Source organism: Myotis lucifugus, unplaced genomic scaffold (genome assembly GCF_000147115.1).
Source record: "Myotis lucifugus unplaced genomic scaffold, Myoluc2.0 scaffold_8, whole genome shotgun sequence".
NCBI classification, from domain to species: Eukaryota; Metazoa; Chordata; class Mammalia; order Chiroptera; family Vespertilionidae; genus Myotis; species Myotis lucifugus.
The window spans coordinates 11,460,277-11,475,134 of record NW_005871056.1 but is presented as its reverse complement, the minus strand read 5'-3'; the positions used below and the strand labels follow the sequence as shown (position 1 = coordinate 11,475,134).

General features: G+C 45.6%; 1 protein-coding gene across 1 annotated transcript in view; it reads right to left on the bottom strand.

Moving 5' to 3' along the window:
- Positions 1-2,216, bottom strand: part of ATP1B3 (ATPase Na+/K+ transporting subunit beta 3) — a 55,577-nt gene extending 53,361 nt beyond the window's left edge. Inside the window, exon 1 of the mRNA XM_014451224.2 lies at positions 2,023-2,216. Coding sequence (XP_014306710.1) covers positions 2,023-2,194 — 172 coding nt within the window. The 5' untranslated portion in view covers positions 2,195-2,216. The remainder of the gene's footprint in view (positions 1-2,022) is intronic.
- Between the last annotated feature and the right edge of the window lie 12,642 nt (positions 2,217-14,858).

The window sequence follows — 14,858 nt, the reverse complement described above, 5'->3', positions numbered from 1 at the left end:
CAATATCATGACTTTAGTTTTTTTTAATTGGTGGACTAAATATTTCAGAAAAACTCTTCTATTGAGCATAACTAAAACAGATGGGTGAAATATAGAAATCATCTTCCAAAAAAAAAATCATCAAATAGCTGGATGATAAGGAATTAAAAGGCCAAGACACTGGATAGGATGTGAATGAGAGATGTTAACATGGCAGATTGGGAACATTTAAAAATGAATGAACAAGTAAATAATAAATAAATAAAAATAAAGACAACAGCCACAGGTCTCCATTCTCCTGAGACCGGTGCACCGTGCATGGCTGTCACCAAGAGGCACCATTCTCTCTCAGAAAGAATCACCTGGATGGCACCGAGGCACCGTGGTTTATCAGATATACCCAGACGGCCAAGCTGTGTTCACAGCTCTTGCTCCTGAGCCAGGAGTGACAGACTCATCTCGGGAATGCAAACAGCAAACACCAGAGGGAGAGTCAGTCATCAGTCTATCACATCCCCTTCAAACACATACATGGTGCTGGTGAAATAAAGAACTAGTTCCATCCATCCAGTGATTTACAATCCATTGGTTAACAAATACTGACTGATGAGCTAAGGTGATGGGACAATAAATGTCAGGTATCAATCTCTCAGTACCACGGAGATTCCGAAGAGGGAGGGATGCCTTCTAGCTGTAGCGGTCAGGGGGCGTTCACCTGAAGAGGTGGGATTGGACAGAGGCCCTGAAGTCTGGGAGGAAGCTCATTGTCTGAAGTTATGGACTGAGAGGTGGGAAGCACCAGTGCAGAGAGCAGACCGTTTTATTCAGGATTCAGGGAAATAAAACTTTGAATGGTGGGTTAGGACCCGGCTAGGTAGGCCCTTGAATTCTTGGCTAAAAATTTAGATGGGATTTTATAAATAATAGGAAACTACTATGAGGTTTTCAGCATAAGTGGGAAGAATTGACAGCCAGGTTCTTGAATATTAGTGCTTAACAGTTAGGCCCCCAAATCTACCCCCTCCCATGATAAGTTCCTAATAACTAATATAAAGGGATCGTTGAGGAGATATTAAGTGAAAAAACAGGTTCAGAGCGTTGTGTGCAGTTTTTTGCCATTTGCGTCAGCCATGCGGGGCCTCAGGTTTCACACATCTGAGACCGTCTCTGGGAGGACTCAGGAGCCACTTGCTGGTGGCTGTGCCTGCCGCCTAGTAGACACAGTGGGTGCGTGATTGTGATAAAATTAGCCAGATGAGGAAGTCGTCCTTAACTTTAGTTGGGTTGGGTTTAGTTTTTAATCACAAGAGAGGGCGGCATTGTACAGAGGACGGAACTTGACCTCAGAGGGCCGGTGTGCCCCAACCTCCGCCCCCTCTTTATCATCACGTGGCCTTAGGAAAGACACTGCTCCACGATCAACTCCCTCACCCGTGACACGCGGAGGTGCTGTGAAGCACCATGCAGCACCATGCAACTTCCGAAAAATTAACAAGTTAAAAATGTTTCTTGCCCGGCCGGTGCGGCTCAGTGGTTGAACATCGACCTATGAACCAGGAGGTCATGGTTCAATTCCCAGTCAGGGCACATGCCTGCGTTGTGAGCTCGATCCCCAGTAGGGGGTGTGCAGGAGGCAACTGATCAATGAGTCTCTCTCATCATTGATGTTTCTCTCTCTCTCTCCCCCCTTTCCCTTCCTCTCTGATATCAATAAAAATATATTTGAAAGAAAATGTTTCTTGTGCTGGAAACGCTTGAAACTTTGGGATTCAATTCAGATTTTTGAAATGGGGACTTGCCTGTGGCTTGCTGGTGGGGAGCAGTGAGGATGGATGACACAGGCCGGGCAGATCCACCCACTGCTCCGCAGAGCACCTGCCTGGGCAGGCCAGATGGGGTGGTAAAAACAAACAAAACCATCACAAAGGGTCGGATTCCCCCTCTCCCAGACCAAGTCACTGATAGGAGACTTTTAACAATGAAGGCACGGGGTGACGCTTTGTAACTGACAGGCTGGGTCGTGTCATTCTTATGGAGTCCTACCTCTTTTCCTAGGCAGCGGTCCCCTGGCACAGTCACATTTTAGGGGAAGGTCGATGGAGCTCTTTAGTTTCTGGTGTGAGACTGGAAAAGTGATATGTGGGATCTCTGGAAAGCAAACAGCAACACAGAGCACTGATTTAATTCCTGTGTCCAGGAGGCTCTGCTCAGGCATCTTATTCTGACAACATCAATGGAAGCCGTCGATTCTCCGGGCCCTGCTTGGAAATGGGGTGGAAAAAATGGAACATCGGAAGGACCGCCCAACACCCCTCCTCATTTTGGCATTTATGTACGAGTCCTTATTAGGCAACAGGAAAGAAGTCTGTGTCATTTCAACTGTGATGGGGAAAGTAACCACACCCTCTTCCCAGGACTTCCCTCTGCACACACAAAGCTTTTTTTCCTCTTGAAAAGGGGACTTCTATTCTATTCGTAGAAGAATAATTATATCATAAAAGAGGACTCACAGAACGTGCGCTCCTTTCTCAAACTACAGCCTAAGAGTAAGTCAATTTCACATCAAAGCTGACCCTTTCTGCCGGATGGCAACGTACATTTCTAGAGAACTGGTGATTTTTTTTTTTTCTGCTATGAATCATGTCCGAGAACAGGGCAGAAGTAAGAGATTGCTTTCATTTATCTGAGGGCCAGGCCAGATCAGGGCACACACAAAGGGAAGTAAATTCACAAAGGGAGAAGATATAAACAAAGGAGAAACAGGGCAGCGCTAGTACAATGCTAGGAAACCATTTAATAGTCATTTCTACATGCTAAACACTTAACCGCGAGAAAAACAAAATTCAACTGAGTGAGCGCAAAGACCCGATTGGCTTGGTCAAGCAATTGGTGAATTGGGCAGCATCCCATCAGATGGGCGCTCCAAGGGCTTTACAAAATGGAAGGTTTTATAGGAAGAAGGGTGGGGCAAGGGAGCTGTTAACAAAAGAAAAGAGTATTTTTAGAGCTGGACAGCTTCTTTTGGGGGAAAGAGAACAGCAAGGATTTTTTTTTTTTTTTTAATGCAGCAGATTGCCTCTTCTTTTTATGGGGTGGGGAGGGAGATAGGGAGGGCCACAAACATGACAGATTACTTTACTAGTGCCTGACCAAGAAATTCCAGACTGGTTAATTAAGATTATGTTTCTGGCCCGGCCGGTGTGGCTCAGTGGTTGAGCATCAATCTAAGAACCAGGAGGTTAGGGTTTGATTCCCGGTCAGGGCTCATGCCTGGGTTGTGGGCTCGACCCCCAGGGGGCATGATTCTCTCTCATCATTGAAGTTTTTATCCCTTTCTCCCTCTTCCTTCTTCTCTGAAATAAATAAAAATGTATTTTAAAAAATTGCATTTCTGGGAGAGGTTGGAACTGCCATTAGATCAGATAGTAAATCGAGGTTTGGTCTCATAGGCTTTTAGCACAAGTGACACCATTTTGGGCCAGTGATTTTCTCTTTAATAACAACAACCCTATAAGATAAGTATTATTATTATCCCTCTTTTGAGATAAGGAAACCTCAAACAGAAAGGTCAGCTAACTTGCTGAAGGTCACACACGGAACCTTGCAGGAGGGATTTTTCCTGCCCGCTACACACTTCTGAGCACTGGGCCTGGGGGTGGGGAGGTGCCTGATTGCCGCTTCAAGCTCATTATTTCTCTCCTCAAAAGCTTTTAGCTTTGAAACACATATTACCAGACTCTATTTACTAAATATTCCTTGTTGTTGAATCAACTGTAAACACTGAGAGTCTTGAAGACTTGTGTTCCCTGTCACTCTTTCCAAACGCATGGCCATTTCAAACCCATACGGACGATCTTGCCAATACCTGCACCTCAACCACCTCTTTTTGGAGATCTTGCCCACCTGTACCAGAAGCCAGCTTGCTGCTCACCGGGTCTGTTTGCTCCCCTTCTGGGCAGACGGTGTCTCCCCTCCTTTGTCCTTAGGTGTGACGTCGGGACTGACTTCTATGCAAAAGAATATGGAAGCCGCTGTGCAGCCCTCCGCCTGCTCTTGCTCATTCATTACCTGCCAGCCAGATGGAGGGATCCAGCCCTGGAACAGCGCTATTCAGTGGAAACAATTCAGACCACATGTACTTTTAAATTTTCCAGTCGCTGCTTTAAAAAAACACAAAACGAAACAGATAAACTTAATTTTAATAATACATTTTCTTTAACCTAATATATCAAAATATTATCATTTCAACATGTAATGAGGATAAAAATGATTAAAGGGGTATTGTAGACTCCTTTTTTATACGAAGTCTTTAAAATTTGGTATGTCATCTACATTTCTGGCACAAATCAATTCTGATGCTAAGTTTTCATCAAAAATACTTGTTCCGCCCTAACCAGTTTGGCTCAGTGGATAGAGCGTCAGCCTGCGGACTGCAGGGTCCCAGGTTCGATTCCGGCCAAGGGCATGTACCTTGGTTGCAGGCACATCCCCAGTAGGAGGTGTGCAAGAGGCAGCTGATCGATGTTTCTCTCTCATCGATGTTTCTAACTCTCTATCAGACCTCTCCCTTCCTCTCTGTAAAAAAATCAATAAAATATATTTAAAAAAAAACTTGTTCTGTATATAATTCCATACAGTAGATGCACATACTGAAGTCGTTCCAAACATTCTTTCAAGATTTTCAATAGCATAAATAAAATTTTAAATTGCTTGTTAGCTGCACAAGTCACATTCCAAGTGCTCAGTATTGGAGGGTGTGGCCCTAGAGTCCGAGCTGCCATGGAGGATCCCAATGTCCCCGCAAAACCAGCTCACACCGGTCCTCGGTTTCCGAGAAGACCCAGAACCAAAGTTTACACCTCGGATACACCCCATGAGTAACCCTTGTTACCCCTTAAAACCCCGCCCTGAGCCCTGGACTGGGAAGACAGATTTGGGTCTTGCCTCCTGTCTCCTTGCCAGTGGACTCGCAAATAAAAGCCCTTTCTTCTCTCAGCCTTGGTTTGCGTGTGTGTCTGGCAGCAGACCCTTGTTAGGTAACGCCAGGACCCTGAATGACAGCAGGGAGCCGACTTTCACCCCCACCCCATGGACAAACCTAGGCTGTGGTGTGAGCAAGAGGTAAAACTTGCCTGGCTGATGTGGCTTTGTGGTTGAGCATTGACCTATGAACCAGGAGGTCAGGGGACATGCCCGGGTTGCGGGCTCGATCCCCAGTGTGTGCAGGAGGCAGCCAATCAATGATTCTTTCTCTTCATTGATGTTTCTGTCTCTTCCTCTCCCTTCCTCTCTGAAATACAAATATATTTTTTTAAAAAAGAGGTAAACTTTGTGTGCCCACCACTAAGATTTGGGGGTTGTTTGTTACAGCAGTTAGCCTGACCAATACACAGTCTCAGCCACCCACGCCATGTTTAGACAGTGTTGTTACCAATAGCTCCGTCTCCTCTGTAACCTCCAATTCAATCTTCCTCCTCCCCTCACTTGCTATAGTTTCAGCTCCTTTCCTCTAATGCTGCGACTCCAAGAATTTGTCAGCTTTCCTCCTCACCATGGACCCTCATCTTCTGGGTCTTACTCCCCTGCATTTATCCTCAGGACCCTTGTCCCTGCCGCCGTCCACTGTTCTGTCCTAGCAAAATCCACTCTGGAGTGAAATCTACCTTCCTGCCTGCATTCAGTGAAATGGGCGCCACGCCGACTTGCCTCACTTTAAATCAGTGGTTCTCAACCTTCCTAATGCCGCGACCCTTTAATACAGTTCCTCATGTTGTGGTGACCCCCAACCATAAAATTATTTTCGTTGCTACTTCATAACTGTAATGTTGCTACTGTTATGAATCGTCATGTATTTTATTGATTTTTTTACTGTATTTTCATTGTTATAAATTGAACATAAAGCATAGTGATTAATCACAAAAACAATATGTAATTATATATGTGTTTTCCGATGGTCTTAGGCGACCCCTGTGAAAGGGTCATTCAACCCCCAAAGGGGTCTCGACCCACAGGTTGAGAACCGCTCCTTTAAATGCATGACCAAATGCTTCAATGGGGTGTCCTTGGCCGGAATCGAACCTGGGACCCTGCAGTCCGCAGGCTGATGCTCTATCCACTGAGCCAAACCAGTTAGGGCTCCACTTCTTTTTTAAAATATATTTTTTATTGATCTCAGAGAGGAAGAGAAAGGGAGAGGGAGAGAGAGATAGAAACATCAATGATGAGAGAGAATCATTGATCGGCTGCCTCCTGCATGCCCCACACTGGGGATCCAGTCCGCCACCCCAGGCATGTGCCCTGACCGGGAATCAAACCATGATCTCCTGGTTCGCAGGTCAATGCTCAACCACTGGGCCACACTGGCTGGGCCAGTCCTCCACTTCTCCTTCCTCTCCTCTTTTTCAGCAACTGACTTGCTACTTGTTTCCAATGAGAAAACCAAAAGAGCAATTCCATGCCCTTCTGCTCTCACCAACCAACCCACGCACTGGATTGCATCCCCTTACCAACCTCCCAGCAACTGTCTCCTCTTTCCTATAGGACTTTTATTATCTTCTAGATTTTTAAATGTATTTATACTTTACATATGGTAAAAACACGAACTGAAGTGTGTTGTTTGGTGAAGTTTTGCATATGTACATACCTGTGTATTGCCATCCAGATCAAGAAGTTGAACACTTCCAGCATCTTGAAGGCTTCCCCAGGCCCCATCCAAGTAAGTACGCCCTCGCGGGGATCCACCATTCTGACCTCTATTTCCCTGGATTGGTTATGCAAATAAAACTTCGTATAAATGGAATATCACAGAATGTATTATTGTGCCTGACATTTCACTCAGCATTAGGTCTGTGGGAGTCACTCTCCTCAAGTCCTAGTAGTTCCTCTTTTTATTGCTGTGCCCTGTCCCAGTGTCTGAGTACACAACCATTTACCTATTTTACTATTTGTGGGAGACTTAAGATGGCCACAAATTCTATTCTTCCTGCTGAGAGTGGGGTCTGTGTCCCCTTGACCTGGGCTGACCTGTTACCGTCTTGACCAATGGAGTGTGGTGGAAGTTAGCCTATGCTCATCCCAGGCCTAGTCTTTAAGGGGTGAGCAATTTCTGCTTCTTCCTGTTGGAGCCTGTAATCTCTACACAGACACATGCTGCATAACAACATTCTGGTCACTGAAGAGCTGCACATGGGACTGTGATACCATAAGATTACAGTGGAGCTGAAAAGTTCCTAACACCGTGACATCGTAGCCGTCCCAGTATAACCCATTACTCACTCACCATTGTGTTGCAACTGCCGTGAGTATTCAGCACAGGCACGTGCTGTACAGGTTTGTAGCTTAGCAGCTGTAGGGAACAATTTTTCACCCCAGAGGATGTCTATTTGGCATAAGGATTACTTTAGGCTGGTTAATGTTTTTTAAGCTTTTTTTTTGTAATATATTTTTATTGATTTCAGAGAGGAAGGGAGAGGAAGAGAAAGATAGAAACATCGATGATGAGAGGGAATCATTGATTGGCTGGCTCTTGCGTGCCCCCTACAAGGGATCAAGCCCACATCCCGGGCATGTGCCCTTGACCAGAATTGAACCTGGGATCCTTAAGTCCAAAGGCCGACGCTCTGTCCACTGAGCCAAATTGGCTAGGGCTAGGTTGGTTAATTTTGAGAAGCCATGGGAGCAGCTCTGCAAACCAACTAGAAGTGGCCCTTGGTAAAAGACCTTTACATTTGTACAGATGATCCCCATTTGTAAGGGGGTTGACCTTATCTTTGGACACTCTCATCGATGCAGAAGACAGAGGTGCAGGCCTGCGCAACAACCTTACCCTTGTTTATGGTGCTTTTCCAGGGGACCTCCCATAGCTGACACCCCCAAGCCCAGCATCTTGTCTTCAGCTGAAGATGGCATTTAAGGTGGTAGCTTCAGCCATCTTGGCTGATTATTCAGTTTTCCTGGGTCTCTCCCATGTATACAGGAGGTATTCATGTTATTAAATCTTAATTTGTCCCCTACATACAGGCAACTTCGGAACTGTCCCCCGCCCCCCCCCCCCTCCCCGCCCCGGTCTGGAAGCCGGCTCTCAAATCTGACCCTTGGTCCAATCTCTTAAAATACTGCCTCAGCCCTGCCGAGTTTGCCAGGACTCACCAATAGGATGTAAACTCGGAAGAAAAGCTGGGGTCAGGGAATTCAAGTTGTAGGTGGGTAGGTTTCAGCTCTGTGGAGGAAAGGAGGCGCCTTTGGAAAGCAGGGACCCGCCATTGGGCAGGTGCAAGAAGGGACTGGAGGGGGCCACCCCTCTGAGTGGAGCAGGGGAACATGTATACCTTGAAGGGGTTGTGGAACCTGCAGAGACTTCATTTCTTTCATATGAACTTTCTCCTTTCTTGCCTTTTGATTCAAACTGGCCTCATCCAGCACCCTGACTCACCTGCCCCTCTTCCCTTGCAGGACCACTCCCTTAATCATTAAGCCCTCAGGACAATGAGGTTCGATCTGCTTCAAATAATCTTAGGAACAAAGCCTCAGGTCTGTTGACTCCAGAGACAGAGAGTTCTGGTCAAACCAGAGATAACATCTAGGCCTCAGTTGTGTTTCAGCGCCAGGCCCAGAGAAGAAGCAAAACCAGATGCTGCAATGCCTCAGCTGACATCGCGGCCAGATGCACTGATCAACGACCCTGCCCCAGCATGGACCAATCAGCAGAGACCACGACCCTGCCCATGACCCTAACTCCCTTAGTCACCATGATTGATGATTTCCCTCTTGAGGAGCCCATCCCCTGGAAGCTATCAGGAGCCAGGTCTTGGAGCATTAGCTCACCTGTCTCTGCACATGGGCCACTTCCTAAAAATAAGCCCTTACTTTTTTGTCTACAAACTCCGGTTGTGTCTTATTGGGCTTTGATGAATGAAGGCAAACAGATCCTTTTAGTATGGTAACAGTTGGAGGCTATCACCTCAAAAATCTCTTCCAAATCAGATCTCCCCAGAGGCCAAGAACTGACACCACAAAGTGGCCTAGGGCCAGCCAAGGATGTGCCTCTCCATGTGGATGTCCATTTTGTCTTCCAGAAAATAGTGATGGCATCCCAGGTTTAACCATCGTGAGCCTGTTTCTTCAGCTGTAGGATGGAGCGAGTAAAAATAGAGTATCAATTGTAAAAGCACTTGAAAATGTAAATAGGTTTTGAAGGAAAGAGACAAAACTGTTGACAGTGGTTATCTCCAAGGAGTGGCCTTAAATAAAGACTTCTGAATTTTTTCAATGAGCATGTGTTACTTTACAATAAAAATGAAGATTTTAGAATATCACATATAGTGTCTACTGATTCTATAATGACATATGAATCCATAGATATTTTTTTTCTTGTGAATTTTCTTTTATTGAGACATAGGGGGTGGGTAACTTGGTGGTTATACCCCACCAGGGTACTGTCCATTCTAATCTTCCTGGTCCATAGATATTTTTCTATGAAAATATACATCCTTTCAGTCTTTCTCCCCTTTTGAGATGATACTATTAACTATTATTTTATGAGTTAACATCATTCCATGATATAGAGCATTCTTTGATAACATTCCTATAAGAATGTATAGAGATTTATTTATCTGGATCCTTATTGTGGCTTGTCTCTAGTTTTTCCATATTACAGTAAATCCTCGATTTTAGGGACCTTGATTTAATGGACTTGGATTTTAACAGACGAAATTTCCAGTCCATATACCAGTATCATAAGTGAAAATTAACACCCTGTTAATTTTTAAATGTTTTTAACCAAGATTTGCTTATAATTAAATTAACAGGTTATTTATTTATTTATTAATTCACTGTTATTTTTAACACATTTTTGTGACTAGGCCATATGTTGGAAAAAACACTAGTAATTTCACTGACATAAATATTACATACCTACAACTAATAGTCTACATATTTAAATCCAAGAGTCACCGCTGGTAAACAATGTTCAGGGAATGACGAGCGTGCGATCACACAGCATCGCTTGAAGTAATTGGTGCTGTTGTCACGTGGCGCCACTTTCTGTAGCAGTTTTAACATAAGTAAAAACAGGTAAACTAATTTGTCAAATTTTTAACGTACGCATTCGGAAAACCTACTTTATTATGTAACAGACTTTGGGCTTTAACAGGCACCCCCTCGCCCCAATTAGCCCGTTATATTGAGGTCTTACACCATAAACAATACTGTGATGATCATTCTTGCATCTGTTGTCTGATTATTCCCGTAGAATTGTGGGTCCAAGGAAAAGCACATTTTCCAGGTTCCTGATTCTTATTACCAAGTCGCCCTCCAGAAAGATGGTACCAATTATGTGTCTGCCTGCAGTGTAGTGTTGAAAATATTTAAGTGCAACACATGGAAACAATGGAAATTTAAAATAAACCACAGCAGCTGGATGGCTTCCCTGTTGGACGACCCAAGAAACGGAGCGGAGGAGGGAGATTCGTGTTCAGGCCCTGGACTCACTCTACTGAAACCTTCGAGCCCTCCGCATTTTAGCCCCTTGTAGGAATCAGGTACACCCTCTCCACTGGGGCAGAGCTCACTCAGGCACCTCTTGGCATCAGCAGGAGAGGACACCCTCCCGCTAGCTCCGCCAGGCCCACTGTTTCTGAGCCACGTTGAGGGAGTGAGCGGATGGCCCGGCCAGCCCGGCCTTCTTCATACCTGGCCCGCCGCTGGAATGAGCTCCTTTGCGCTGGCCTCACTGTCCTTCCTCCAGATGACCTGCAAGCTGGGTGGGGATCTGCCTGCCTGGAGCAGAAGCCCAGACTTTCCCCGCTCCTGGTGCAAGAAGAGGAACTGGGCAGGATAGTTAGATGTTAGGAGAATTTTGGACAAGTGGGAAAAGGGAAACTGAGACAGATGGTTAGACAAACAGGGCCAAACAAGTCAAGCCATTGACAGCCAGCTAGTAAATCGCAAAATCTCTTCTCTAGCCAAGGACACTTGAGAGCAAATGGCTTACACCTCTCCTCCCTAACCAGCGGGAAAATAGTGTAAGTCACCCTGGTCAGGGAGAAAGGTAACAGAGACCCAGTTAGTGCCACTAGTGCCAGCCAAACCCAAGGACAGATGACGTCAGAGGAATAAATACCAGAAAACCAAGACAGAAGCAAAGCTGACCAGAATATGACCCTGGTCTCTCTATGCCAGTGGTTCTCAACCTTCCTAATGCCGCGACCCTTTAACACAGTTCCTCATGTTGTGGTGACCCCCAATTGCATTGTTACAAATTGAACATAATTAAAGTATAGTGATTAATCACAAAAACAATATGTAATTATATATGTGTTTTCCGATGGTCTTAGGTGACCCCTGTGAAAGGGTCGTTCGACCCCCAAAGGGGTCGCGACCCACAGGTTGAGAACCGCTGCTCTGTGCGCTCATTCTGGTACATGAACATATTATTAAAAAACACACTTGGAAAGCTGATGACTATTCTGCTGAAACGCTCCCCTGAGACCTCCCCTAAGATTCCCGCCCACAAAAGAGATAAAAAGCCTCAAGACAAAAGACCCAGCTGGGGCCCTCTCTGGAGCACACCCACACCTTTCTTTCCCAGCTGTGAGCTTTCTCCTGAACTCTAAGGGTCCCCAGGAGACTTGCAACCAGGGGAGCAACAGGCAGCCGCAGCTGGTCCCAGGCCAACCCCCTGAACCTGTTTCCAAGGCCCTCCTTTCTCTGACTTTTTAGTGAGCTAACACCAGCCCTGTGTTGGCTCACGTCTTTCCTATAATGGCACTAGAGAGCCAACGCAGCCCCGCCTCGCTCTCTCCTGTTGCTTCTGTATCCTAAGCCCTTCTCCGTTTCTCTGTCCCCAGCTTTAATAAATGCCCTCTCACAATCATCCGGACTCGAGTTGGGAAATCTTTCCAGCATGAAGTCGAGAACCACACACTGCAGGCCGCCCGCCCGAGGCAGATCTGCTCTGGGCCTGTCCCTGTCTGGTGACAGAACCCCCACCCTACTTGAAGTTTTTAAGAACCTGGGCTCAGCCCAGCCGGTGTGGCTCAGTGGTTGAGCATTCACCTATGAACCAGGATCGGGTGCGCAGGAGGCAGCCGAACAATGATTCTCTGTCATCCTGGATGTTTCTAGCTCTCTCTCCCTCTCCCTTCCTCTCTAAAATCAGTAAAAATATATTTAAAAAAACAACAACACAAAAACCTGGTCCCAGCTGCACCAGCAATACCAACAAGCTCAACAGTTTCTCCCTTACTTCTCAGAGGAAATGAATAAGAATTCTTTTCATGCTTTTAAGGATTTTGTTGTTGTTGTTGCTATTGTTATCAAAAGTCAAATCTGAAGCAGAAAGGAAGGGAGGTCTCCAGAAAGTCTCTGACCTCCTACTTCTTTGGGTTCCCAGCTTGTACTGTAATGTTTTGACATTTCTAACTTAAACAGCAGACTAAGTGGTAGGGGCGGGGTGGGGCGTGCTGGGGAGAAAATATTGTTTCTGAGGAGTAGAGCAACAAAATACACCTGTCGATGAGTGAAAAAGACCACTGGAGTCAATATACGGGGGGTCTTCAAAACACTGTTTTTCACCATAGTCCCAAACTGAGGACTCCCTGTATCTATCCACAGAAGAACGGGTAAGTAAGGTGTGCTTTTGTCACAGAGCAGAATACTATACAGCAATGAAAAAGAACACAGTGCACTCACACAGAACATGGGTGGCTCTCACAAACAATATTTGGTGCAAGAAGCCTGACACAGAACAGTACATACTGTATGAACCCACTTATATACAGGTCAATAATCAGAAAGACATAACTAGAGTGTTTAGGGATGCCTGTTGGAAGGTACACTATAAAGAAAAGTAGAGCCCTAGCCGGTTTGGTTCAGTGGATAGAGCATCGGCCTGCAGACTGAAGGGTCCTGGTTTGATTCTGGTCAAGGGCACATGCCTGGGTTGTGGGCTCGATCCCCAGTAGGGGGCATGCAAGAAGGCATCCGATCAATGATTCTTTCTCATCATTGATATTTCTATCTCTCTCTCTCCCTTTCCCTTCTTCTCTGAAATCAATAAAAATATATTTTTAAAAAAAGAAAGAAAAGTAGAGAACTGATTTCTGTAAAAGTCAGGGTAGTGGTTACCTCTGATAGAAGAGAGGGTGGAGGTCATGATTGGGAAGGAGCATGAGGGGGCTTCGGGTGACGAACTATTTCTTGTAACTACCTGGGAGGTAGTTACATGGCTTTTTACTTTATTATTATTATTTTAAAATATATTTTTATTGATTTCAGACAGGAATGGAGAGGGAGAGTGTAGGGAGCAGCTATGGGGACAAGCCTTGGACTGACCTGTGACAAACAAGTCCCAGCTTGGAGGGCAAAGCCCTCCTAGCATAATTAAGCTTGACCTTATAGTCCTCCCCTGTTCCTAGGTAGCTAATAGGCTGTGGGAGGTGTAGCAACTGCTGCCAAAACAAGGTGAAACTCACAAGAACATTGTAAACATGTTGACCACTTGTCTTGTTTTGCTTTGTGTGCTCTGACTATATAAGCTGACTAATAAAGCTTCAGCTTGCAGGCTGGGTCACTGTTTCCTCATCCAGGCACAGTGATCTAACCTAGCCCCAGCTGTATTCTCTTGTCTATCTTCTTGAATCCTTCACTGCCCCTCCTCAGGTTCACCCTTGGCCATGCTGGCACAGCACAGGAGAGAACGATAGAAACACCAATAATGAGAGAGAGTCATTGATTGGCTGCCTCTTGGCTGACTCCTGTATGCATCGAGCCCACAACCTGGGCATGTGCCCTGACTGGGAATCGAACTGTGACCTTTCGGTTCATAGGTCGATGTTCAACCACTGAACCACGCTGGCTGGGCATGGCTTTTTACTTTATAACAATTCCTTAAGCTTGCATTTTCTGGTATATGTGTTGTTTTTCACAGTTTAAAAGTTGTGTCTGTGTGTTTTTAGAAAGATTAAGAGTCAGGATTTTCTGAAGGAAGATACTGTTGACTAGTCAACACAAACATTCTTTAACTGTGATATATGCGGTGATGTATACCCAGGACCATCCGAACCTGCACTTGGCAGGCCACTCTGGTGGAGGACAATTAAGACTGAATGATAAGGAGGAGAGAGAAGGAGAGCGACCCAACCAATGAGTCATGAAGCTGTTTACATGCTTATCTGCTCAGCCCTTTCAAAGACTCGGGGCAGCAGGAATCAGCAAAGAATCATTCCAGTGTAAGGGTGCAGGACAGATAATCTATTGAAATAAATTAGTGTCAGATAGTCTGGAGTCAAAACTTGTTCAAGCCCGAGAGAGCTATATCACTGAGCAGAATAATCCCTCCTTCTAGGGCTGTGAGGAGGAACAAATCCGCTAACTTGTAAAGTTCTTGACACCTGTAGATAACACCTGGTAGAAATATTATCCTCATCTTACTCAAGAAGACACAGAGCCTGGATGGGGTTGGGACTTGCCCAAGGGTCACCCAGCTAGCAAAGGAGGACTAGAGAATCAAACTGGGCGCTTCTCAGAGCCCACGGCTCTCCACCCCCACCTCCTGTTGTAAGGGAAGTGCCTTGGAAGCTCAGGGGAGGGAGCAGTTACCTGGGCTGGTGGGGAGGCATGTCCCAGAGGATGTGACACTTGAGATGACCCCCAAAGGAGAAGAGGCATGCTAGGCAGAGGAGTGAGCTCTGAGCATCCTGGGAGGTGTGAAACTTCATAGAATCACAGGAGAACGGAGGGTGAACAATGAGGTCACTGAACTTCCCCAAGTGTCAGGTTCCACATGCATGGAATGAAGGTAAAAATAGCTGCCCCACTTACTTCAAAGTGTTAGTCCAAGGAGGGAAGCAAAGTATGTTTGCAAAGTATGTTTACAAATT